This window comes from Balaenoptera physalus (assembly GCF_965194825.1).
Source record: "Balaenoptera physalus genome assembly, chromosome: 12".
In the NCBI taxonomy this organism is placed as follows: Eukaryota; Metazoa; Chordata; class Mammalia; order Artiodactyla; family Balaenopteridae; genus Balaenoptera; species Balaenoptera physalus.
This window is the reverse complement of record NC_138897.1, coordinates 64,634,723-64,661,837: the sequence shown is the minus strand read 5'-3', so window position 1 is coordinate 64,661,837 and position 27,115 is coordinate 64,634,723. Positions and strand designations below refer to the sequence as shown.

Sequence of the window (27,115 nt, the reverse complement as noted above, 5' to 3'; positions counted from 1 at the left end):
TGGGTGCTATGGCCCGAGAGGGTCTTCTCAAGAAATTGGCACTCATTTTGGGGGGGAGACAGAGACTTGAAGGCATCATATGCATCTGTGTTTATATAAATATAGCAGTCTGTATGTGAATTCAGCCTGATTTTTAAAACTTGAAAATATGTGCTCTGCTGGCTCTGCATAATTTTTCATTCAAAGGAGCTTGAAAGTAATTAGAATGATTGTTTTGTTACTTTGGAGCTTACCTTTGTTAGTATCATCAAGAGGAAACATTGGGAGGTGATGGCTGTGGCTGTGGCTTTGGTGATGGTGGTCCCATGGGTGTGTACTTATCCCCAAACCCGTCAACCTGTATACAGTACATAAGTACAGCTTTCTACAGCCGATCACACCTTCATGATGCGGTTTTTAAAACTTTTGAAGGATCGCTTACTTAGGAACGATAGCCTGGGTCAATTTAACGTTCCATAATTAAGTAGAATTAGAAGGAAGCTCAGATCAGACAACGTATTCCACCCACGTGGTGTATTTTTAAGACACAAGATCTCTTTCAAATGGCAGTAGGCTTATGATAAAATAATTTTACACCAGTGCTTTGCCAGAGAAGTAAACAACACTGTACCCTTCGACAGCTCATGGCCTACGGCAGCAAACTGCGGTACAGCGTGGCCTTCTATTCTTCCAGTGGGATCGGCACCTCCAACCTGGAGCCTCAGGTGCTCGTCAAGGGAGGCCGGACCAGAAAGCAAGTCATCTATGTGGACGCGCCCGCCCCCAAGAACGGACAGAAACAAGAGCAGGAAGTGGGGATGAAAGAGGTGACCGGGCGCTCTTTTCACACACGCCCCCTCGGGCTGGGAACTCTGCTCTGCACGCAATGAAATCATGAAGCTGCTGTAATAAGAGAGTGAGGAAGAAGGCTTTGGGTCAAAATTCCAGTGGGTGTAGCAGGACTTCTACAAAGATTCAGATTTCACATTCCCAAGAAATGTATATTAGGCTTATGTTAATTTAGTGCAGATTGCATCTTAAATCCTTTATCGTGGTACAGGAGTCTCAACCTGCATGGATATGTGGTCTGGAGCCTTTGGCTGCCCTTGAATTTGGAAAGTGTGGATTCCTTCCTCCAGCAGATGTTTACTGACTGTCCTCTGCGTGGCTAGCGCTGCCAGAGGTGATGTGAGGCCGTTGATAAATGAGGTGGTGCGGCTGCCACCCCTGGGAGGTGACACGAGAGCTTCCTCACTTAAACTCCGTGTCACTTAGAACTGGGCTCACTGCTGGAGAAATTTCTAAAGGAATTAAGTTCATATGCCTCTGGGGATCTGTACCCTGAATTTAATCGAATGTGCTTCTCATCCACAGAATTTTTGGAAATACTTTAACTCTGTTTCTGAAGAACCTGTCACACGCTCAGATTTTATGTCCGTTCTTAGCAACATTGAGTACATCCTCATCAAAGCATCTTATGGCCAAGGATTACAGCAAAGCAGGTACTTGGAAACTTCTAGAAGTTTCAAAATATTTTCCTTATTTGAAAGCAAACTGAAGGGATTTGATTCACTTTACCCCCATTACCTCCTATCTTTAATATCATAGATATTTCTGTCCCTCACCAAAACCTTATTAAATGTTAATATTATTATGAAATATGTGAAAAGTGACATAGATTATCCATCTCCTGTATTAATGTGGATATAACATGTAAGTACATAATGGTGATATCTTCTATGTAAACAACAAAACAGTTCTGCTATTTTCTGCCCTTAAACTGCAGTGGCCATTTCTCTATCACAATGCATCAAGAATGCTGTCCCCTGCTCACGTAGTACTAATCCCATAAAGAAAGCCACCTAAGTTATGGCCAAACTAGTACTTCAGATTTTTTTAGGTGTGCTTTCTCTAACATTATATTGAAGTTCTAAAATTTTGGCTGACGACCTTCCCTGTATAATGACTAATGTGCTTTTAGTGTGTTTTTACCCATTTCCTTTACAGCTGTGAGTAGGAACTACTCTCAAACTGGCAGGAAAGTCTGGTTTCATATATGTGCCAACGTTATTCTGTAATGTGCTGTTTCAAGAAAGTGTCTTTTTAAATATTAGTGTCTCCTCTCACATTTCTTAACCCAACGGTTTCACAGAATCTCAAATATTTCTATGGAGATTGGCAGAAAGGCTGAAAAGTCGCACCCCAAGAGGGAGGTGGCATCCCTTTTAGAGAAGTGTCTCTGTCCTCCTGGCACAGCTGGATTCTCATGTCAGGTAGGGAGGCTGTGGTTAAAATCCATTTCCTGGTTTGGGGTTGAAATATGCTTGTTACAGCAGCTCCGAGTGATGAAGAGAACTGTGTGTATCTATTACGTCATTTTTCCCTTTTAAAAATTACTTGTGGTAAAATAGGCATAAACATAAACTTCACCATCTTGACCATTTCTAAGGTGTACAGCTCAATAGCGTTAAGTACACTCACACTGCTGTACAACCAATCTCCAGAATTCTTCATCTGGTAAAACTGAAACTCTGTACCCAGTGAACACTAACCCCCCTAGGCCCTCCCCCAGTCTCACCCTTCTACTTTCTATCTCTATGCATCTACTACTGTACGTCCCTCATGTAAGTGGAATCATGCAGTATTTGTCTTTTTGTGACTGGCTTATTTCATTTAGCGTGATGCCCTAAAGATGGATCCATGTTGTAGCATGTATCAGAATTTGCTTCCTTCTTTTTTTTTAAAATGTATTTATTTATTTTTGGCTGCGTTGGGTCTTTGTTGCTGTGCGGGCTTTCTCTAGTTGCGGTGAGCGGGGGCTACTCTTCGTTGCGGTGCGCGGGCTTCTCATTGCGGTGGCTTCTCTTGTTGCGGAGCACGGGCTGTAGGCACGTGGGCTTCAGTAGTTGTGGCTCACGGGCTCTAGAGCGCAGCCTCAGTAGTTGTGGCGCACGGGCTTAGTTGCTCAGCGGCATGTGGGATCTTCCCGGACCAGGGCTCAAACCCATGTCCCCTGCATCAGCAGGCGGATTCTTAACCACTGCACCACCAGGGAAGTTCCTTGCTTCCTTCTTAAAGCTGAATTATAATAGTCCATTGGATGGATGGACCACATTGTGTTTATCCATCCATTCATCCATGGACACTTGGGTTGCTATCACCTTTGGCTATTGTGAATAATGCTGCTACAAACATGGGTGTACCAGTATCTCTCCAAGACCCTGCTTTCAGTTCTTGGGGTTTATACCCAGAAGTAGAATTGCTGGATCATGCGGTAACTCTGTTTTTAACTTTTTGATGAACCACCATACTGCTCCACAGTGCCACACCTTTCTAATTCCCACCAGCAAAGCACAAGGCTTCCAGTCTATCCATACTCTTGCCAACATGTTATTTTCTGGGGGATTTTTGTTTTGGGGTTTTTTGGGGGTTTTTTGATACTAGCCATCCTAGTGGGTGTGAGCTGGTATTTGATTTGCATTTCCATGATGATTAGTGTTACTGAGCATCTTTTCATGTGCTTGTTTAGTCATTTGTGTTTCTTTTTTGGAGAAGTGTGTATTCAAGTCCTTTGCCCATTTGTTAATCAGGTTTCTTGTTCATTTCCTTTGCTTTTGCATTCCCTCAGGACTGCGCACCTGGTTACCACAGAGGGAAGCTTCCAGAAGGTGATGGCAGGAGACCGCGCCCTCTGCTGGCTCCCTGTGTACCTTGCAGTTGCAACAAACACAGTGACACCTGTGACCCTGAAACGGGGAAGTGTCTGGTACGCTGGTTTGTTTGGGTGCTTGCCTGACGCAGGCCCTGAGCGTCTACATTTCCGGTTCGAGGTCATACAAGCTTCTTGATTTAGAGAGAGTTTAAATTTAGCTAAATGTAAGATACACATATATTTCCTTCAGAAAGGTCTAGCTAAGTGGTCTGATATTGTTGGTGGAAATTCTCTTATAAATTTTACTTCCTTGAATCTGTTTATGGACATCAATTTGGGAATTCGTCAAGTGTCTCTTGTTTTTACTTGCAGTACTGTTGGTTGTAGCCAAAGTACATGAGAACTTTCTGTCATAGAATTTGAAGGGTCATCTGGAGGTTTCAAAATGAGTTAATGTCAAAGTTGGAAATGTGTTTCTCTGTGTAAAGTGATGCCCTCTCCTTGCATTTGTTAAAAAGTGCATGTTGTCCTGGAGGTCTTAGTGTGCATTTGTTTCCTGGCCACCTACCCTTAGGCCGTCAGGGACACAAAGAGAGTTCTGACCACTGCAAAGGACCAAGTGACCCAGACAGAAGTCTTGTGTTCCTGAGGACAAACTCTCGCATCCAGGATTTTCCTTAAGCCGATGAGACTTTATTGATAACATAGCATAATCTGATATTCTTTCCCTACTCATGAAACCTCATTCTTTCTGATAACTCATGTGGGAACATTGGTTCCTTGTCTAAATTGTGCCAAGACTAACCTGCTTCAGGCAAAATAACTCACTGAAGGAAAATGAGCTCCCCACCAAGAAAAACACACCAAAGCCTTAGAGATCTTGGCTGTGGCCTAAACACAGGAACCAGGGTTCCCACACCAGACCATCTTCTTCTGTTTGGAAGCATCTTTCGTACGTGGAATTTAAAGGCAATCTCCACTGGGAAAACTGTTAAACCATAGCAGTGCCCAGGTGAATTTAGAAGCTGAAGCATTGCATGGTTCTCCTCAGTTAAAAAGATATGTGTTCACCTTTGTTGACTTCATTATATATCTGGAATCAAAGAATTATTCCAGTCATTCAAGGTAAAATGGACTTAATGAAGATACAGATAGCTGCAACACTGTTAAAAAATTTATTCATTCTAATCAGCTCACGCTCCAGGCAGAAGTTAAGTCCTAATACAGAAAATGAGAAAATCTCATTTAAGGATTTAAGGAGAATTGATTTCAGGCAACTTCAGGTGAGATGTAATTAGCTAGGAAGGTCCCTTGGCCAATCACGGGGACAAAGGTCACACAGATAGTTTGAGAAGTTAATTGGTTCTTTCATGCTGCATCTTTCCTTGGTGCAACTAACCACTCTGACAAGATTAGGTACTCCTAGGACATTAAATGATTCCCCTGCCTTTCCTGACCTACCAGAACAAAGTTCTCAGGTCAGCGGCTGACCTGTCAATTTCTACCCAGGAGAGAACACAGCCCACTTAACCCACCGTCGATTTCTTGAATCATCTATCCGTTCACTTCTGCCCTCTCAACTCCCCAGTGTGATCATGGAACACCGACTATGCACAGATCAGTGTGCTTCACCTCGCTGTTTGGGTCCCTATACATTTTAGATCCATATTTTAAGGCTCTGAAAGCTGGCCGCACTGGGTATATTTTCCATAAGAAGAATGTATCAGTAATTTCTAGGTTGTGTCGGATGAATGCAATCTTATAATGAATGAAGGCCACAGAGCTGCCAGTGTGTCCAGGATTTTAAAAATAGGAAGAAAAATGCTCACCCTTCCTTGAGAATAAAAAAAATGTCAACTGATATGAAACGTGGTAGTGCTGGGCTATTGCCGGATGAGAATGAGTTCTAACAGTTTCCCATTGTTTTCCTCTCCTTTTGAAACGTGGGGCCCCAGAACTGCAGCCATAACACCGCCGGAGACCACTGCGATGTGTGTGCCCCCGGGTACTACGGGAAGGTGACCGGCTCGGCCAGCGACTGCTCTCTCTGCACCTGTCCTCACGGCCTCCCTGCCAGGTGAGCCTCACAGGTGCGCCGGCACGCCTGCACCACCCACTGCTGAAGGCGGGCTGCTTCCATTCTCAGCTTCACTTTCCAGGGTCTCCGCGTGATCTGTCTTAGTGAATACTCTGCGTGTGTCAAGAAAGGCTAATTTTAAGAAAAAGTGTTCATTCTTCCAGCATTTGAAGAGAATCTTTTCAAAAGCAAAGTATCTGTGTGTTAGTTTTGAGTGTTAGAATGGAACCCATTAAAGAAAGGACTTTCAGGTTTAGTTTTTTTGAAGACTAATTTTAGCCTCCAACCTATGGAACCAGTGTGCCTAGAGATGAATTGTTATTAATTTTATGAATAATGATACGAAGAATTCAGTTCCTGTTTAATGCACGGGAATGGGGTTAGAATTTATACATGCTGATGTCTGATGAAGTGCAGAAATGCTGCATGGTAAGGAAATTGGGGCCAGGTTCTACCTCGTACTCATGATGCTTGTATAGAGTTATCTGAACACATAAAAGAACCAGAGATTTTAGGCGGGAATTGGAATATCTGTGGGTCCTCTTTGGTTTCAACGAAAATTGTAACTCATAAATAACATTTCATTATTGCTTAGAGTATTTGACAAGGCATTGAACATGTATAGATCAAATACCAACTTTTGGTATACTAAAATGAAGTTTTCCTTTTAATATTTGTTCTAATCTTCTATCTTTTATTGTCTCCAAGTAAGTGTCACTTGACAGTGAATACCTAATGAGAGGCACTGTGTAAACTTCTCCTGTAAACTATCAAGCATCCTAAAATTTATTGCTACTGCTATTTTTTGTATAAAACCTGTATATAAAGTTTAAATCATCAATTTCACTCATGTAATCTAAGCTATATGAATACTTGCATATGTGTGTAAAGATGGGCATTGCTTGTACTCACAAGAAATTGGAGGAGGGCACTAAAATATCTACCTACACGGGATTGATTAAATACCTAGAGTGTATTGTGGTACATACCTAGAGTGAAATATTGTACCAACACTGAGAAAAGAATAAGGCATTCTCTGCATGTACAGAATTGGAGAAATGGCCAATGGAATTATGAAACTGAACATATGATGTGATGCCATTTCGGAAAACATTCATATCCGTATGTATGTCCACATCCACAGCTCCATGGCTGTACGTGCCCAGAGAAATGTCTGGACGGGTGTTTTACACTTCTACTTTGCACAGTTCTATACTGTTTGTGTATTTTACTTCTTCAGTTACAGAAAGTCCACACCATCCCCACAGCACACACCCCCTACACACACACACACACACACACACACACACACACACACACACATACACACACACTAATAAATTAGTACACTATTAGGAAGAGACGATACGAGTGTGAACGTTCCATATGTGCTGTGCGTCTGAGAGGCCCCGAAAGACGTGCTTTGTTTTCTACATATTTTGTGTTTTCACCGAAGTCTGTCCCTTTAGTGTTTAAGGAGGAAGAAAAGTCAGAAGTGAAGCAGGGCTCATAGCAACCCTGTAACTCATGCTGGGAACTTCTCTTACCGGCCAGATACCCCAGCTGTTTTTTTAGTGGTTTGCAGGTACCCAGCCGAGGCTCTAGTTGGTGATTTAAAATGTGGAGGCAGAGGTTATTGAGAAAAAGGAACACGCCAGAAGCTGAAGTCCGCGAGTGAGGGGATCCGCATCTGAGCGGATTATCCAGTCTTGGGCGCTCTGTCCTTTCGCTGCTGTAGCCCATCGCCTGACTCCCCACCTTTAGGTCCAGTTATCCTCAGAGCCCGCCCTCACTCTGCTCTTCTTTCCCCTGCTTTTCCCTCTTGCCCTTCACTGCAGTCAGGTGTATCCTCAGCACTGGTCCAGCTCCCTTCTCCCTGCTGTTCCCCGTGTTTGCTCATAGTCACGTGCGGCTCTCTCCAGCCACCTTTTCATCTAATAAGTCAGATAATTCACGTACATCTCAGAACAAGCCCCTTTTCACCTGGGAAGCTTTCTTGTTTGGTGACTAATTAGTTGTCTTCTGTAAATCGGGCTGCATCCCCTCAGCACTCACATGGTTGTCACTGGACAGGCATCTGTGAGTATCTTCGAGATACAAGAGATGCAACTGCTTGTATTGATTACGTGTTTATTTTCCTTTTTTTTTTGCCCAAAAGAGTATAAGCTCTAAAAAACTTGTCCAGTTGTCCAGTGTAATCACTTATTTTTTAGAACAGTATCATGTACCCTAAGAGTAATGAATAGGTACCGTAAGAAAGATTTGAAGTTGTGTATCTGAAAATTCAAAAAAAATTCTTTTCTTCCAGTTTTAGCCCCACTTGTGTCTTGGAAGGTGATCACGATTTCCGCTGTGATGCCTGTTTTCTGGGCTACGAAGGACAATATTGTGAAAGGTATGTCACCTGCCCCTTTTATACGCATAGGACATATTTATGAAAGTGATCGGGAGCCCTTAGCAGTTTGGATGTGCGCGATTGATAATGCAAAACGAAACCCCCCCCCCCCCCCGGCATTAAGATGGGTAGATGCACTTCCTTGTGACCATCTCATCCTCCTTTTAGGAAATAAAATGCAGAATGAGGTGGGTGGGCCTGTGTTCCCTGCACTTCACGTGGCAGAAGTGATTACTGTCCTTGGGAAGCTGCTCTGTGTGGTTACTCACTGGTGTTGACCCTCCTGTCTGTCCTGCGTGTCTCCTTCTGTAGGTGCTCCTCGGGCTACCGTGGGAACCCTCAGATGCCGGGCGGCACCTGCCAGAGGTGTGACTGCAGCCCGCACGGCTCTGTCCATGATGACTGTGACCGCGGGTCCGGGCAGTGCGTCTGCAGGCCGGGGGCCACGGGGCTCCGTTGTGAGGACTGTGAACCGAGGCACATTCTGGTGGAGAGCGACTGTGTGTGTGGGTATCACTCCTCTCAAGGATGAAAGATGGTTTCTCCTCTCAGATGGTTTCCCGCTACGGTGCCCAGTGGCGTCGGCAGGATAGAGAAAGTCCTATTTTATTTTAACTAATCCTAGATTCCTTTGCATCTGCCGAACTGAACTTTGTGAGGTGCATTTGGAGCCGAGGAGAAGGTTCTAGGATAACAGCATTTATCTCTCCGGCAGTATGAGCAGCACAGCAATGCCAGCTTCATCGTTCAGCTGGTTAATGTTCCCTCTAGTGGAGCCAAGGGTCAGTCAGAGCAGAGAGGTCACCTTTGTGGCTGGTCATTTGTGTCACCAAATTTCATGTATGGCCTCAGCTCTTGGCTGTCATGGAATTTTTTTTTTGCCAGTTCTGATTTATTTGAATAGCAAGTACATGAGGTAGTGACCTTGGGATGTCTCCTCAGTGGTTCGCGGGGAAGGTAGGGAGGAAGCAAGGTCAGGATCATGGCAGTCCAGAGCTCTTTGGCTTTACTTTGTGTGTTTGTCATTAGCAAGACACATCCGTTACTTTCTCCACTCCCCTTCGTTTGTACTTGCTGAAGGTGTCTGCAAACTATCTAAGGAAATCACAGACCAGGCCCTGACAGGACATGCACTTGGAATTCATGGCCGTTGGTCCAAGTCAAAGATGGGCAAACGTGCTGTAAAGGTTGGAGCGGCGTTTCTGTGTGGCCCCGGGGAGTCACTAATGTGACCTGCGTCTGGGCGTCGTCATCTGAGAACGGGCTTGGGACCTGCTTACCTCCCGAGGCACAGTTGGCATGAGGATGAGATGGGATGAGTCCTCGGAAGCACTGTCGATGTTGTTATTACAGGATGCCGTGCGCACGCACGGGAAAACGTGCCGGCCGCTTTGCTTTAACTTGAACTTCCTCTACCCTGTAGCCTGTGACGATGAATGTGTAGGCGTGCTGCTGAATGACATGGACCATGTGGGCGAGGCCATCCTCTCTGTGAACCACTCCGGCATCATCCCTGTCCCGTATGGGATTTTGTCAAACCTGGAAAATACAACGAAATATCTCCGGGTAGGTACTAGGAATACAGAGATAGATAGAAACATGTGTCATGGGGAGGTGAAGAGTCGGCCTGGACAGTAGGGGTCATTTTCTCTGTCCGTGCTCCCCATCGGTGCAGGAGCCTCAGTCCCAGTGTCCAGCGCTGGTAGGCGCCAGGCCTTCTTCCCCTGAACCTGACCGGGGACTTCACCACCCACATGATAACTCGTTTCACTGTGGGACAGCTCTAATTGGTCAAGAATTGATCCATAGATGCCTCCTTGTAGATTCTTCCTCTGTGCTCCTCTTTCTCCTGCCTTGTGGAATAAGACAAAGTCCGCTCACCCCTGTTTATAACAGGTCTTTGGATGGTTGAAAACAGCTGACCTAATACAAACACAGAAAAGGAATCAGGATGGCATCTTCTTTAATGTGCTGAATGAAGATGAACTATTTTCTGTCAGTGTATTATTCTTAACTGGAATTGCAGGGCACAAAAGTTCCTCCTCCCTGGAAGACTATATGAAAATCTCTGGGGGTAAATCATAGTTTTATGTTTAGTTAAAATCTGTGTTTTGATCTGGGTCCAAAAGAAGGTGGGAAGGTAAGAAATTGACTTACTACACAGCATTTTTTCATTCTAATTGGGAAAAGATGTGATTCTTAATTTGGCTTAAAGCCTATGCATGAGAATTTGAGAAATTTAATTCACTGTGTTATGCAGTAATGCCTATGTGTGTGTGTGTGTGTGTGTGTTTGTGCGCGCATGCGTGCACACAGTGGAATCCAGCCTCTTCAGTGATCCACTCTTGTTAATCCCAGTCTTTTCTCTTTAGATATATTGGAGTTAAGAAAGGTTAGGAAACTCTAAGAGATGTTTCTATATTATTTTTCCTCAAATGGAACGAAATGTTTTGAAAGATAAGAAAAAAAGGGAAGGAAAGAAATGTTTAAGTTTTTTTTCCACTCACTATAGACACGGTCAGTACGTACTACCTCTGTCAGTTTGGGCTCCAGCAGTACAACTATATTTCTTTTTACCACGTGAGATAAACACTTGATTTCAACTTTAACTCTTTTTGAGTGATTTTCCCTCATTTAAACCACCTTGTTAATTCCCTTAAATGACTTTTTATGTTTATGTAAAGTTCTCAGGAGTTTAAGGTTGTAAACCCTTCACTTTTTCTTGTTTTCACTGTTGACCTACACTGCGACTTGGGCAAGTTGATAACTGTCTTGACCGTAAACAATAATCTAGCCCCTTCAAGTGTTGTTATAAGGTTTGAATAAAGTCATACAAGTAAAGAAATTAGAAGAATGTTGGCATAAATTAAGCACCTAGTTGTTAGTAATTATAAAGGCTTTTCTTTACTTAATACTTTTGTATTTTAGCTTAGTAAGCGTTTTTTGAGGTGTTAGCAATTATAGTTAAAATTTATGTGACTCTACTGTTGAAGTTCGGCCAGACTCACCCAGGAATTGCAGCAGTGTCAGTTCTGCATAACCCACCAGACTTTAAATTCATATCTACATAGGAAATACAAACGAAAGATGGCAGTATGGAACCATGTTGCGGAAGTCAAAACTTAAGTGAATGTGATTCATTTTATTTTTTAATGCAATTTCAAGAAAAGGAGAATTTCTTTCTATGAACAAAAAAGGTAATAACAGGTGATTGTTAGTTAAGAACCAGAAGATTTATTTTGAAGCGTTATAATTTGTTTTCTTCATTCTTTTAGGACTCTTTATTAAAAGAAAATATACAGAAAGAACTGGCAAAGATTCAACTTGAAGGTATCTCAGAACAAACAGAACACCTGCAAAGGAAGGTCAGTTCTTCACTTAAAGGGCCCGCTCCTCCCACCCACCCCAGCCCTTGTGAGCCCTTGCCGGGGGCTGCCTGGAAGGTTCTGATCAGATCTGGGCAGCCTCTTCCTCCCAGGAGCTGTGCTCCAGCTACTTTGTGTTCAAATTGGTTCTGATGCTGCCAGCTTCTGTGCTTTAGTGGGAAGAGGCTCCTGATTTAGTTTCTGCTGTCCTGGCCGCTGAGGGAGGAGTCGGGCTGCCACTTCACCATCACCTCTCATTTCCTCCTGTGAACCAGGGGTGGGCGGCATGAAAAGATGGGGCTTCTTCCCTGTCCTGGATTCACTGCACATGGTGAGAACGGAGGTCCCCACCCCTGCCCCCAGCACCAGCGCAGCTCCTTGTGTGGTGTCGGCAACACTCGGGCTTCAGCCCTGTGCTTCTGATTTGTGGACTTTGATGTCAGCAGGGGGTTATTTATTCTGTTTAGCCCATGCCAGATGAATGGTTTCTAGTGGCCAAAAAAGAATCTGCTCATTTGCAGATGGTGAGGGAGGCCTATTGCTAAATTTATAATTTTCACTCATGGATTTTGTGTGTGTGTGTGTGCGCACACACACACACATAGATATGCATGTATGCACGTTGATATGTGTATCTGTGTATATATGTAGCTTGTCTCTGTCTCTCAACATCCACACACGTATACAATCGTGCACCCTAAAATGTATTAGCCTGGCTCCTGTTAATTTAGAATTAATGATGATTTGGGAAGAGTTTAAGGGTTTATGTGTGGGCTTTAAAGTACCTCAGCAAGCAAACATTTGGTAGGAAGTGATAAGCTGATGAAAGTAAATTCTTTCTATCCATTAAAGAAGATTCTCTTTGGATTTTGACTAGAAAACACTTTTAGAACCATTCTGAGTTCCCTTACATTCCTGGAAATTACGTTTGTAATTTGTGAAACCTTCCTTTTCACAAATTAGAACATTCCTAATAAAAATAACCGCTGAGAGTAGCCCTCAGCCCCTGGACTGCCGACATCATCCCACTTAATCATCATGAAGTCCTGTGAGGCAGTGTTATTATGACTCCAGGTTACTGGTGAGGCTGGGGGGGTGTTGAGTACCAGGTCTCCAGCCTGGCAGAAGCAGGCCCGTTTGCCTAACTCTATGTCTTAACTCCTTGACTAAGTTCTCACGGTCAATAGAAATTAATAAGATTTTACTTGCTAGGTTCTGCATATTTGGGTCCTAAAGTGGACATGAGGTCTTCACAATGGAGACATTGGGGGAGTCTGTGGCTTCATGGCCAATTAGGTTGCCTTTAAAAAAATAGACCATCTTTTCTCACACAGAGTGAGCAGTAAATCAGTTCATGAACGACCTAGTCAACTTCCACCCCAACTGTTGACCTTAGCGTAGGTGATGGTGTACATCTTCACTCTGTGTTCTAGAATATGTTTTGTTGCTTAAAAGAGACAACATCTGGAGTGCCGAAGTTCGCATTGTATTCAAAGTCAAACTAAACTGAGGCCTTCATTTTCCATCAGCTGGACAGAGTGTTAACACGGAGCCAGCACGTGACCAGGGCCACCGAAAGAATCCTCGACAAGAGTCGCGACCTCCTGACGTTTACTGAGAAGCTGCAGGCAGACATCCAAGGTAGTGTCCTCGGAGCCTCGTCTGGCGGGTCTGGCTTCCTTGGTAGGAAAAGCTTATTCGCTTCACTCAGCACATGAGTAACCATGTGCTAGACTCCTAGACTGGACACCTGGAGCCTTCCCTGTGTCCACATCGTTGTCTTTCATTGAGAGTTTTATCTTTTAAAAAATGGGTGTTTCCTTTTTTCTTTTGCACATTATGCCGTACCCTTCGGTCCTTAGTATCAAGTAAATATGGTGCCTCCCCATCCATTATGAATTTGTCAAATGAACACTTGTTAAACGGAGCACATTTGCCGAGGGGTGAGCCGAGGTCCAACAACAGACCACGAGAGAAGATGAGATAGAGCAGTTGATTACTCAGGGGGGGTCCAGCCTGAGGAAGTAGCCAGCCCACCTCAAGGGGCCACACGAGGTGGTCAAGGCAGGGTGCAGGCAGAGAGAGGGAGACAGGACCTGGAGCGCAGGCCTTTATTAGGGTTTGTGCGTGGAGTGCTTTGGGGTTCCTGGGCTAAGGCCAGATTGGCCAATCCAAAGCCAAAGAGCAGGGTTTTGGTAAGTCCCCGGGGACCTTATCTACGGGGCATGTAAGGGGAAGGTGCTGGGAGACAGGAAGACTGTCGATCACTAGGGCCATGGGGGAAGTCATATCCAGAACTTACATTTGCTTTGCCTCTGCGGCTGCGTCTAGGACATATGCTTGCATGAGGGGCCAGTGTTAGTTTAAGGTCCCTGCAGGCCGCTTAGCTGAATGAAATGGACACAGAGGCAGCAATACCACAGAGTAGCTTAGCTAAACTCTCAACACCATCTCTCTGCCCAGAATAGGAGTTGATGGGATTTGGAGCTTCAGTGTGGTCCCAAAGTATGTCCTAATATCAGAGTAATTTACTCCCTACTCAACTGGGATGTCCCATCTGATCTGGCTTTTAGAATGCTATTGTCAGTTTTTTGGCTACCAGAAATTCTGGCTTTTCATTTTGGATTATGGTGTAAGGGCATAAAAAGTATAGACTCCAATACGAATCAGACTTTATAGGGCAAAAGGTAAGGATATTATTAGAACAAATGACATGTTTTTTAATATCAAGTATTGGTGGTTTGTTCCTGCAGTAAATATTACTGAGTGCTTCTACATGCAAATGTTCGTGCCAGGGGCAGGGAATGCTGCCGTGAGCATGGTAGCCACAGCCCCTGCCCTTACAGAGTTTATGGGTACTGGGGAAGCAGACATGAAATAAACCAGTAATCCCAAGTCCATGAGTGTTTTGACAGAGGATGTCCAGAGTGCATTGGGATATATGGGCTGACCTGGCCCGGCTAGAGGTTCAACCCAGTTTAGGTGAGCAGAGCAGGCCTTACTGGAGAAGGTTCTAAGTTTTTCCATTTTAGTACTGTCCATTTTTGAGAGACTTATTCAATGATTGATAAATTTTCTCCGTAGAAATCATCGAAAGGGCAGCAACTCTAAATCAGACCTTGGATGAAGATGTCCAGTTACCCAGTTCTACTCTTCAGAATATGCAAAAGAACATTACTTCATTGCTGGAAATCATTCAGAAAAGGAATTTCCTGCAGTTGCACCAAAATGCCACCCTTGAACTCAAGTAAGTGCCTGAATACCATTTGTGACACAACCAATTAGAGGTAGGAACTTGAAAGCTGAGGGGGAAGGAGGCAAGTGGAGGAGGAGAAGGAAAGAAAGCTCTCAGTGGGGCAGAAGGTCATAGGGGAAGAGCTGGGTGCTGGCCCCTCCACAAGAGAAAAGTGTGATCAGCAGAATTTCTATCTTTGCTATTACGTCATAGGTTCGGTTTTTCTCTGTGACCCTGAAACAGCATTTCTACTTAGTGTGGACAAAAAGAACCTCATGATACTGTCTTTATTGAAGATTAAGTATAATGCTGTAAACTCTCATGGAAGCAGACACAGGCAGTGGCTACCACTGAAGCTGTGAACTCTAGGACAGATTGACATCATGCCAGATTAATTTAGCTCAGTTACGCACACTGTCATCAAAACCCATGATGTGAAATGACAGATCACAAAGAATTGTTAGACATGGTCACTAGGAGCTTGTAATTTGCTTTCAGGCTTTTTTCTTAGTATTTTCACACAGTAATTACTTGATATAATAGCAAAGCTGTCTCTCTGCCGGGTTGTGATAAATGTCTTAAGTACTGGTTTAGTCACATAATACTCCATCAAAACTCCAGTCTCTATAGTGAGATGTTTAAACTATTTTTAATATATTTTGCTATTTTAAAGAATGTTGTAATGGACAACTTAGATAAGAATCTTTTTCTGTATTTCACATTATTATCTTATCAGGGTACATGTTAAGGAATGAAATCATTTAGCCAAAGAGTTTGCATTTTGAGGATTCCCGACTTGCATTGCCAAATTATTTTCTAAAAGCCTTTTAAAAACAACATCCACTTCTACCGGCAGCACACGGGAGAGCTGAGCTTACATCTTTCTTCATCACTGAATGGGATTTTTGACATTGTTGTTAATTTGTTCTGTGAGAAACAAAAGGAGGAACTTACTGTGGCGTGGGATTTGGAGACGGGACTAGTAATCTAATTACTAGAACATTTGTTAGGGCCCAAGAAGGGCCCTGAGGGGACTACGGACTGGTCCAGGGGAGCTCAGAAGTGGGCGAGGGCCCAGGGGATGGGGAAGGGCTGCCGTCTACGGAGCACCTCTTCTGTGCTGGGCCGTGTGGACTTCACCCCTCATGGACCGCAGGTGCCCATCCCCGCCACCTTGTTAGCTGGGAAATATCCAGCTGGAGAAACTGAGGCCCAGAGAATAGTAGTAACTTGCCCCACGTGCAGGACAATATGAAATCTGGCTACACACCTAAATCTGTCTGACATTAAGCCCCGTTATTTTCCAGCCCAAAACAACAGGAAGTACCATTTTAGACCCAGTCCATAGAAGATGGGTGGGTGGAACTTCGATGGTCAGCTCAGAGACCATGGCTGTGCACCTACACTAGATTATAATCACCTGTCCCTGACCCAGCCCCTCCCCTGCATCCTCCCTTCACTGGATGCATGGTGCGGGGACCCCCACGGGGAAAGGCTCATACCCCCATGCGGGTGGTCCCAGGACCCGCCTGCAGCTGAGGCAGCCACCCCAGGGCACCCTGCTCTCTCCCCACCCCCCTCAGCTCCCCGCTGCCTCCTGGACCGCATGTAAACATCACGTATTCACTCCAGCCTCCCTCTTCACTCACCATCTCCCCCCATCCACCCGGCTCCAGCTCATCCTAGGCTCAAGGTCCTCCCAGTGCCACGCGTGGTCGGTCATCTCACTCATTCTCTCCCCCGGCTGCACATCTTTCCCTCGGATGGGGAATCCCTGCAGATCCCAGGAGTCATTTTGCAGGGGTCCTCCCCGCCCCAGTACCTTCCATGGTCATGTCATTCGGTCAATAAAGTGGATTGAGCCCACAGGTGGCCCTCATTGTGCTAGGACTTGGGGACACAAATGAGAACAATAACGCCTTTTTGCCCACTAGGAGCTCAAAGTCCAACTGGGAAAAGTTGACTTTCTGAGTAGCAGTTGAGAGGAATGGGAGAAGGCAGGGGGCCCTCTCCCCACCTGTGCCCCCTGACCCTCGTCCCCACTAGGCCCTCCTCCTGTCACCCTTTCTCTGTCATTGTAGCTCTTCTATTTCTATTTGGAATAAAGTTATTAATAAGATTCTTGATCTCTCTCTTTAATTTGTAAGTTAAATTATCACTACTGAGACCTTTTATTTAAAAAAGATTTTTAAATGCATTGTCAGGCCTCCACTTTCTTCCATAGATAATCCCTGTACTTAAGTCATTTCAACTTTCATTGATTATTTTAGGAATTATTTCTCATCCTTTTTATTATAATTCTTAGAAGGTTGATAATTTATGCTGAAGTATGGCAGTCCTGTAAGTGAGAGTACTTAGCACACAACCTCGTTGCTTATCGTGCGTGTGTCAGGGTCCCCAAGGCCACCTCCACACTCAGAGTTTCACCAGGACTCCCGTGACTCAGGGCTGAGATTTCCTAGAGCGGCGCATTAAGGATGCACCGCTGGGTCCCGAGGAAGATGCAGGGGAGCTGGCAGGAGTCCGTGCGGGCTCCCTACACTCTCTCCATCCCAGGAGGGACCACGGAGCACACTCTCCCCCCAGCAATGAAAATGCAGCAGCTTGTGTGTGATGCCCAGGGAAGCCCATAGAGTTCAGCATCCGAGGTTTTCAGTGGGGGCTGGTCCCATAGGCTCCCTCTGCCCAGCACATACCCACATTCCAGACTCCCAGGAGGGAAGCAGGTGTTCAGCCTAAACCACGTTGTTTGCACAAATAGTCGAGGCAGTGAGCCACCCTTATCAGTCAGGGGATAGCGGGAGCACTTGCAGACGCCAGCCGAGGGCCAGCCTGGCAAGCAGGCCTTTCTAAGGGTAGCCAACTCTGGCCTGCTACCTTTCCCTTTACTACACCCTATAAATTATCCTTTGCAGCTGTGTTTCCCAACTGTTTTCCACGCAGGTGTCCCTGGACCTATCAAAAGATATTTCACTAAAGAAATGTGTCCTGTGCCCAGATAATTTGGGAAATGCAGTGTCTTAAGGAGAGACAAGGTCTTTACTACAAGTCTTCAGGCTGATGTTTCATGGATCTCCAAAAGGAGCCTGGAGAACACAGCTAAATGTACTGCACCACACAACCCTTTCTCATGGAACTTGCTTACCTGTTCACGGCACTAGTGTTGTGGAGAAACGCAGTTTGAGAAACACTGTTTTACTGTGTTAACTAAATAAATTTTACAGGAAGAAGCTAAGGAAGAGTGCTGAGGGTTTTTGTGTTTTTTCTTTTTAGTCTTTCAAGTCACTGCTGACTATATCATTTCATCTGATCACAGTTTAGGTGGTAAATTCATTTCATAGATGAAAATTTGACCTCTATATTTAAATTTCTTAGAGAGATACCTTCTTTAACAATATGAATTGACAGATTCATGGCCAGACGTTAGGAATATATTGGATTTATTTGTGTGTTTCCCATGTGCTTTTTTTAGTTCTTGTTGCCTGTATCATAATGCAACATCTTGCTATCATTTTTATAATCATTAAAAATCATAAGAATGTTCAAATAATTCCTGACAATGCTCTAATGATGTCAGAGTTCAAATATGTATCTTTGGAAAATGTTTTTTTGTGGTGTTTAGCCCAGCGATCTGATAATCTGTGAAAGCTAAGGGTGATTTACAAGGCATTTTCCATGAAATTTTTCAAAGTTCTTCTGACAAATTGAAGCAAGAAGTTAATGGGATATATTCAACCACTGCAAAGTTCTGTAGTAGGAAAATTGTATCATTCTATAGAGCTTTAAGTTTAAATCTGATTGAAATAGCAATTTATAAAAGAATAGGGGAAAATGTCTTTCAATTTCCTAAAGCTTGCTTTTATCAATGGTACAAATTATATCTTTATGGCAATTTGGATTTGAAAGTTTTTATAAAATCTGTTTTTTAACTAGCTGCAGAAAAACCTTTATATTGTATAAATACACTGGTAACTTGAGAGCAAATCACTGAAGAGTCTCCTTTTTTCAATTTCTGGCCATATTATAATGAAAGATTTCAGTTGCCGTCATTCACAGACTATGGTCCCAATTTTCTGAATCAAGATTCACTGAGATGGTTTCTTTTAATTCCATTACTAAAATATGTTAGTACGTTTGTGAATAAGGAGAGTTTATTAAGGATAAAGTGTAAATCTTCCATACTAATAGCTGTCTTAGAAAAACTGTTTCCCTTTTTAAGAGATTACGAGGTACCACTTAGGACGTCACAAAGAAACTCAGAACGATTATGTAAAAGTTTCTTCCACTATCGGGGTCGGGGGGAGTGGTGGTGGGATGAATTGGGAGATTGGGATCCACATATATACACGAATATGTATAAAATGGATAACTAATAAGAACCTGCTGTGTAAAAAAAAAGTTTCTTCCACTATCATTTCAATGATATGAATTTTGTTGTTCATTTCTTACCATGTGAACCGTCTATTATTTTCCCAGGGCTGCTGAAGATTTATTGTCACAAATTCAGAAAAATTACCAGAAACCACAGGAAGAGTTGGAGGTATTGAAAGAAGCAGCAAGCAGCCTCCTTTCAACACACAACAGTAAAGTGCAGGCCGCAGAAGAGCTCCTGAGGGAAGCAGAGAGGAAGACCCAGGAAAGCGGTCGTCTGCTGCTCATCGTCAGGGCCAACCTGCGAGAGTTCAACGTGAGTCTCACCAGCTCTCTCCCCATTAGAGCTGGTACCCAATTCTCCCATGTAAACGATACCAGTCTTAGCTTCTTAAAAAATGAGCCCCGAAGGCTAACTTCAGCACATAGTGTCAGGCACCGAGGTTCAGAAGCTGACTTGCTTTTATGAAGCATCCTTAGAGGTGATTTTTGCTACAGGATAAAAAGCTGCGTGTTCAAGAAGAACAAAACTTGACGTCAGTGCTAATCGCCGAAGGAAGAGGGCTGCTTGATGCTGCCGCTGCACCTGCAAATGCTTCAGGAAAGGCTCTAGCAGTAAGTCCCAACTCAGCACAGCTGCAATACCCAAAGTTTCCAGAGAATCTTCCCACGTCTCAGATACATTGTTAAATAGTTGCACATGTAGTCACAATGTCGATTTCTCTATGTAGCAGTTAGAGCATCACCGGGATAAGCTGCTTCTGTGGACTGCCAAAATCAGGCACCATGTAGATGACCTGGTCGTGCAGATGTCCAAAAGAAGAGCACTGGACCTTGTCTACAGAGCGGAGGACCATGCCACTGAGCTCCAGAGACTGGCAGGTGCTCTGGACAGGTGAGACCACACGTTGCAGGAATTCTCAGGTTGTGATCTGTGGATCAGAGAGGATAAGCATGGCTATTTTGATCACCGTGTTGAGTTAAATTCTTTTTTTGTCTAAAAATGAAGACTTCTCTTTTATTTCCATGGCAAGGAGGACTTTCTCCCATGTCTGGTAACGTGGTTGACCATCAGCAGGACTGTATGATGGAAAAATCCAAACTGAACCAGATAGGAATGAAAACAAATATTGTGCTCTGATATCAAGCCATCGAGGCCTTATGTATCTACCTGGTGCTCAGGACTTTATTGTTAGGTTGCATATGGACAGAACCAGATATTGATTTATTTATACATCTTGTCTTCTTGGACCTTGTGATCCGGCGGGCTTTATGCGTGGATGCAGGTTGTGGTTGCCCGTCCTGGACCATTAGAAGTGTTGGGAGTCTATTTTCCAACTCCTGAAAGATACCATCTCCATTACTTTCTACTACCTGAAGGTCTACCATTGTACTATCATAATTTTAACATATATTTTTGGATATTTGTCAAATATATCCTCAGCTTGTTAAAAATACCTTTAAATGAGAAGCACAGCTTTGGGCCAGTGGTTCCCAAATTGTTGCAGCAATACCCTGGGGAACTTTAAAATACTGATGTCTGTGTCCACTTGCCTCTCTCCCATCCCCCGAAGACTGTGGGATGTGAGCTGTACTTTTCCTTTTTTTTAAGATACTCAGGTGACCTAATGTGCAGCAAATGAGGGAATCTGGGTTTTAGGCCTTATCAGTGATTTACACAATATTGTTAGTTGGTACATTTATTTCTTTAGAATCTGTTATAAATTATGAGTGGAAAAAGTCTGGACACACTGGAATATGTGTGTTTCTGTGTGTTGGGTGTGTTTTGTGGAAGGAGAAAATTAAATATTTTTCCAGTTTGAGGAATGCTGCCATAAAAGATTAGCTCACACAGTGAAAGCGACTGAAAACGATGTATTGAATAACATAGACTATTGCTTAAATTATGTGCTGCATTGAGCACTACCGCCTATGTCTGCCATCGGAATCAGAAAATGGAATTACATACTCAGTTCTTCTCCTTTCCTCATCTTTCATTGTTTCCCAAAAGAGAAAAGAATGTTCTGACTACAGGCATAGCTACAACAAAATCTTTATTACTTAGTATGAGTAGTAAAAGCAATTTGGTGTGATACGTAAAGTTAAATAACATTATTAGCTTTTATTTATAAGTCACTGAATTTTGCCAGTGAAGTAGTAACAAGTAATAACTGCTGGTGTCTGGTTTGGGAGTCACCCAACTCAATAACCTCGGGAAGAAAATGAAGTAGGTTACTCAGCAGGCAAAGATGTGTCAATTGTCAGATTTCATTTTGAAGCTAGAGTGAGCTGGATGAAATTGCACCATTACCAGCTGGCAACTTCTTGAGTGATTTGCCCACTTACAAGAGTAAAGTTCAGATGATTGAAATATTATCTGATGCTCCTCCAAAACCCCTAGTGAATTTCCTCAAATTGGTCTATACTATTTGAAGAATAAGATTCAGCATCCTCATATATGCTTAGGAAAGCTTTTTTTTTTTTTTTTAAATTAACACGTGCCGTAGCAGGAGAGATTACAACCAATGCAAACATGCAGTGGCACCCCAGACACACGCAGGGGGTTTGAACAGAGATCAAAGAATGGATGGTTTAAAAGATGGGACACAGCAGTCATCTCTTCTTTGGGTGTTAATTAAACAGCAGTTCTTAGTGTTATCACTTCTTAAGATTACTTTTGGAGTTAGAGGGGAATCTACATGTTGACATGAAATCCTGTCTTCCTTGTTGATGATAATTCTCTAAGGGGGAAGAAACTGGAAGGCTTTTAAGAATAGTGGGGTAGTTCAGTTTAGTTGATCATAACATCTCTAAATATGTTGATTTCACAGTGGCCTTGGAAATGTTAGTCATGTGTCCCTAAATGCGACCAGTGCAACCCATGTCCATTCCAACATCCGGAGCCTGATTGAAGAATCAGAGAAGTTGGTGAAAGATGCTCTCAGGACTGGGAGCAAGGCGAGCGTGGTAAGAAATGCCCTGGGGGCTTCCGTGTGTGCCTTCCTTTTCTGGGCACCGTGGGGCAGCGATCCTTCCCTGAGGTGCTTGAGCAGAGATGCACTGGCTTAAATTTATGCTTGGCAACATTCTTTTCTGGTGGGATCTGTTTAAGGCTTCTGTCATCATGTGATGTAAGTTTTCATTTCCTAAGTCATAAATAATTCTTAGAACAAAAATGATAATGCTACTTGATATCCACTTGAGACAGCTTTTCTTACCCATGGTGAAGATCTTCATTTAACGGCTGGTTTTCGTGTTTATAGATTTAAAAATGGCTGTGTTCTTTCTCTTCAGCCACAAATTAGAACATATATTAAACATAAGATAGGACAGTTTAAATTGTCCCTGCCTGTTATCTGGCTGACTTCCTTGTTTGGAACTACACTGGAGGCTATTCTGATAGAATGGAGTTGCTTTCTCCACCTCCGCCCTGCCCTCCAGTTGCTATGTTTAAATTGTTCTGTTTTACAGGCCTCAGAATCTCTTGTTTCTAATGGGAAAGCGGCTGTCCAGCGCAGTGCTGAATTTCTAAAAGAAGGCAATAGCCTGAGCAGAAAGCATGGAGGTCAGTTTCCAGCTTGGACTGTGTTGATATTGGAGTGATTGTGGGCACATCTCTGAACATACTTCCAGAACATTCATCTTTCCTGGAGCAATTTGAAGCTTAACATTTCTTTGTCACAATAATATTCCAGTTTCCTATCATAGACATATCATGTAATTTTTATTTTAGTGATATCATTTAATGTGCAGTCTCCTCCAGTCTTCCGTAGACTCGATAAGCCTTCCGTGAGAACCAAAACCTCTACTCGCTGCTTTAGTTCTTCATAGCGTTTGTCAGGTTACCTGTGATTTCATGTGCTTCTCTATTCATCTCTCAGGGTTTCACAGTCTCTTGAAGAGATGTATTATGTTTGATTCCTCTTGTGTCTTCCTCATAGGGCTAACGTAATGTTAGACTCGTGGTAGGTTCGTATTAAATAATTACTGAATTAAATCATTATTGATTTATCTATTTAAAAAAAGACCTATGCAGTTTCATTTTTCCCAAGAGTTTCAGTAAGCAGTTTTGGCATATGTAAGAGTTATCCAATAAGCATAACACAAAATGGCAGAGGAATCTGTTGTGTAAGAGAAACATACAAGTTTTATAACGTACAGTGGGTCTTCCCTGGTGGCGCAGTGGTTAAGAATCCGCCTGTTAATGCAGGGGACACGGGTTCGAGCCCTGGTCTGGGAAGATCCCACGTGCCGCGGAGCAACTAGGCCCGTGAGCCACAACTACTGAGCCTGCGCGTCTGAAGCCTGTGCTCCGCAACAAGAGAGGCTGCGATAGTGAGAGGCCTGCGCACCGCGATGAAGAGTGGCGCCCGCTTGCCGCAACTAGAGAAAGCCCTCGCACAGAAACGAAGACCCAATGCAGCCCAAAATAAATAAATAAATAAATAAATATAACGTATAGTGTACCTATCACCTTAATATACTCTAATACAACAAAAATATTGTCTTTTCCTATGGGAGTAAATAGTGGGCCATAAACAAGGCTCATACCCCTTAGACTACTTCCATGTCCAGTCCTGGACCCTTCCACAGCTGTCTGAGCCAAGGGCTTGGATAGGTGCATATTTTTTGTTTCTCTGTGAGTGGCACAATTTAGAATTTATGTTCATCTCACAATATAAAAAGTCCCTAATTCTCGATCATAAAGCTTTTTTTTTTTTAAGCAGATATTCATTTTTAATTATTATTTATTTATTTATTTATTTTTGGCTGTGTTGGGTCTTCGTTTCTGTGCGAGGGCTCTCTCCAGTTGCGGCAAGCGAGGGCCACTCTTCATCGCAGTGCGCGGGCCTCTCAACTATCGTGGCCTCTGTTGTTGCGGAGCACAGGCTCCAGACGCGCAGGCTCAGTAGTTGTGGCTCACGGGCCCAGTTGCTCCACAGCATGTGGGATCCTCCCGGACCAGGGCCCGAACCCGTGTCCCCCGCATCGGCAGGCAGATGCTCAACCACTGCGCCACCAGGGAAGCCCCCCATAAAGCTTTAAACACAAACTCTAGCATCACTGTTGATGGGCGGTAGCTTTAGTTTACATAACTAAAGGTATTTTGTAGGCCACAAAATAGTGAACTTTCTGGCAATTAAAACTACGCAGAACCATCATGTTCATCATGGATTTTATCAATAATTTATTTTTTAACCAGGCGTTCAGAATCCAAATGTGATTGTGTATTATGAACAGCAATTTTAAAAGTAAAAGCTTTGATCCAACAGCTTTGATCAAACATGAAGGAGGATGAGTTGAGTGCCTATTGGGTGGTTAGAAGGGAGCAGGAAAGTAGGGGAGGGACCCTGGCTGAGAAGCAGGTGGGGGACTGAGAAGAAGATTCCAGAGCAGGAGCCCGTGTTTGGGGTCTTACAACCTAGGGGACAAAGGTGGCCAAGATTTGGGTATGGATAGGAAGTTAGTAAGTCTGATTAAGAGTGAGTGACTTAAACACAGTTTTTCACCCTAGAGCTCTAATTAAATTGGGCATGAATTGAGGAAGAAATATTAGTGAGAAGGGAAACAAAGTAGAAAAAATGATCAAGTAAGCCCCAAAACACACAATTTTTATAATGAGTGGTGCTAAGTCTTGCTGGAAAAACTTTCAATACTTGGGGTCTCTGTAGAAAGCTGCTGATTTTATAGATGGGTCAGGAATGATAAAACTCTCATCTAGGCAACATTTTAGGACTAGCCTAAAAGGGAACACTTTTTCCCCTTTGAATAGGTATCGCGTTGGAACTGAGTGAATTGAAAAATACTGCAAAGAGATTTCAAGAGAATGCTGATAAAATTACTAAGCAGACCAATGAATCACTCTTGATACTTAGAGCAATTCCTGAAGGTAAGTGGAAAGGGGGTTCTTGATTTAATTATTATCTTCTCGCTGCAAAACCCTTACACATGAGCATGAGGAAGACCTGCCTCAAGTCTGATGGAGACCCCTCACCCGAAATGAGGCCAAGATCCATAGAGGAATATGGTTTGGAAGTGAAGATCGCTATGTTTTTTATAACATCAGAACACCTGCATTGAAGTAGTAGAATTATACCTGAAAAACAAAAGCCTTAGATTCTTTATGCTACCGTGTTAATTGCTTACTTTTAAAATGGGCCTGAGATGAAAGAAGGGCCATTCAAAGAAGCCAGGAAGTAAAGAAGCTGGAATGTTCCTGCTTTAGGGGAAAATGCTAGATTCATTACAAATGTGGGAAATTAGAGAATTCTTGCTTGGAAATTAAAGAAATCTTCCTTTGTGAGGCGATAAGCATTCTAAAATAGATCACTTTTTTTTTTTTAACGTCTTTATTGGAGTATAATTGCTTTACAATGGTGTGTTAGTTTCTGCTTTATAACAAAGTGAATCAGTTATACATATACATATGTCCCCATATCTCTTCCCTCTTGCATCTCCCTCCCTCCCGCCCTCCCCACCCCACACCTCTAGGTGGTCACAAAGCACAGAGCTGATCTCCCTGTGCTATGCGGTTGCTTCCCACTAGTTATCTATTTTACGTTTGGTAGTGTATATATGTCCATGCCACTCTCTCTCTTTGTCACATCTTACCCTTCCCCCTCCCCGTATCCTCAAGTCCATTCTCTAGTAGGTCTGTGTCTTTATTCCCATCTTGCCACTAGGTTCTTCATGACCTTTTTTTTTTTTTTCCTTAGATTCCATATATATGTGTTAGCATACTGTATTTGTTTTTCTCTTTCTGACTTACTTCACTCTGTATGACAGACTCTAACTCCATCCACCTCACTACAAATAACTCCATTTCATTTCTTTTTATGGCTGAGTAATATTCCATTGTATATATGTGCCACATCTTCTTTATCCATTCATCCGATGATGGACACTTAGGTTGCTTCCATGTCCTGGCTATTGTAAATAGAGCTGCAGTGAACGTTTTGGTACATGACTCTTTTTGAATTATGGTTTTCTCAGGGTATATGCCCAGTAGTGGGATTGCTGGGTCGTATGGTAGTTCTATAAAATAGATCACTTTAATATTGATGGTTTGGAAATGCAGTGTTCATTAAAATTTTAAATAGGATAACTTTTTAAAAGTATAACACAGGCGAGTTGTGCTGTGGTGATTATTTTACACTCCTTCAACCTTTTCTTTTTTCTTTATAAGATTATTTTAAAAGTCCTATAAGATAGCCAAACATCTCCAAAGTTCTTCTGTCTGCTGGTTCATCTTATAAGCATGAAAGTTACTGTGGGGAGCTGGACTTGCGGTGCTTTGGACTGACTTAAATCAATGGAACATTTTCTGATATGGAAATTTCTTTTTCTCTTATTTATCTGTTTTTAAGGATACATGGTGTATGTTGATCAAGCACTCAAAAATAACTTTTTATTTGGAAGCAATTTCCAACTTGCCAAAAAGTTGCAAGAAGAGTAAAAAGAACACCTGCATACCCTTCATCCAGCTTCTTCTAGTGTTAATCTTTGCCCCGTTTGTGATTAAACACTTTAAAAATGAATACTAGTGCCTTTAAAAAAAAACCATCAACCAGATTTTCTAGAATAACTGAATTCCACTTTATCTTTAGTGACTGTTTAGTTTTTACTGCACTGTTATGGAAATAATAGCCAGTTGATGTTGTGGGCAGGTACACTTCCTCTAGCCTAGGATACTTCCATGTCACCTACAGATTTAAATTCCCAAACCTTCTTATGTAGACGCAGAATGATTTGGAGACGGCGTTAATGACCATGAGAAGGGAGTGATAGGAAAGGGACCAAAGAAAGAAGTTTAGATTATTAATATGTAAGACACTGAGCACATGGCATCTCGTTGTGTATTGAAATCATATTTCAGTACAGAGGGTTGTCATCAAAAATATTTCATTCATCTGTAAAAGGAAGCAGTAGAGCGTATGATATGCAGCCTTAATATTGCCATTAAAAACAGAAGCCCCCTTTTGTGTTCAACAACCAGCAAAAAATTCTGTAACATGTGTCTCTGTAAAATTACAATTTTTGT

At 43.0% G+C, this 27,115-nt stretch overlaps 1 protein-coding gene across 1 annotated transcript in view; it reads left to right on the top strand.

Moving 5' to 3' along the window:
• LAMA1 (laminin subunit alpha 1) overlaps positions 1-27,115 on the top strand; it is a 156,688-nt gene that overhangs the window by 86,954 nt on the left and 42,619 nt on the right. The window contains exons 26-42 of the mRNA XM_082418548.1: positions 621-806; positions 1,354-1,481; positions 2,132-2,252; positions 3,608-3,745; positions 5,587-5,708; positions 8,017-8,103; positions 8,416-8,609; positions 9,527-9,669; positions 11,379-11,468; positions 12,998-13,109; positions 14,553-14,715; positions 19,180-19,390; positions 19,573-19,689; positions 19,806-19,969; positions 21,906-22,041; positions 22,546-22,639; positions 24,848-24,964. Coding sequence (XP_082274674.1) covers positions 621-806; positions 1,354-1,481; positions 2,132-2,252; positions 3,608-3,745; positions 5,587-5,708; positions 8,017-8,103; positions 8,416-8,609; positions 9,527-9,669; positions 11,379-11,468; positions 12,998-13,109; positions 14,553-14,715; positions 19,180-19,390; positions 19,573-19,689; positions 19,806-19,969; positions 21,906-22,041; positions 22,546-22,639; positions 24,848-24,964 — 2,323 coding nt within the window. The remainder of the gene's footprint in view (positions 1-620; positions 807-1,353; positions 1,482-2,131; positions 2,253-3,607; positions 3,746-5,586; positions 5,709-8,016; positions 8,104-8,415; positions 8,610-9,526; positions 9,670-11,378; positions 11,469-12,997; positions 13,110-14,552; positions 14,716-19,179; positions 19,391-19,572; positions 19,690-19,805; positions 19,970-21,905; positions 22,042-22,545; positions 22,640-24,847; positions 24,965-27,115) is intronic.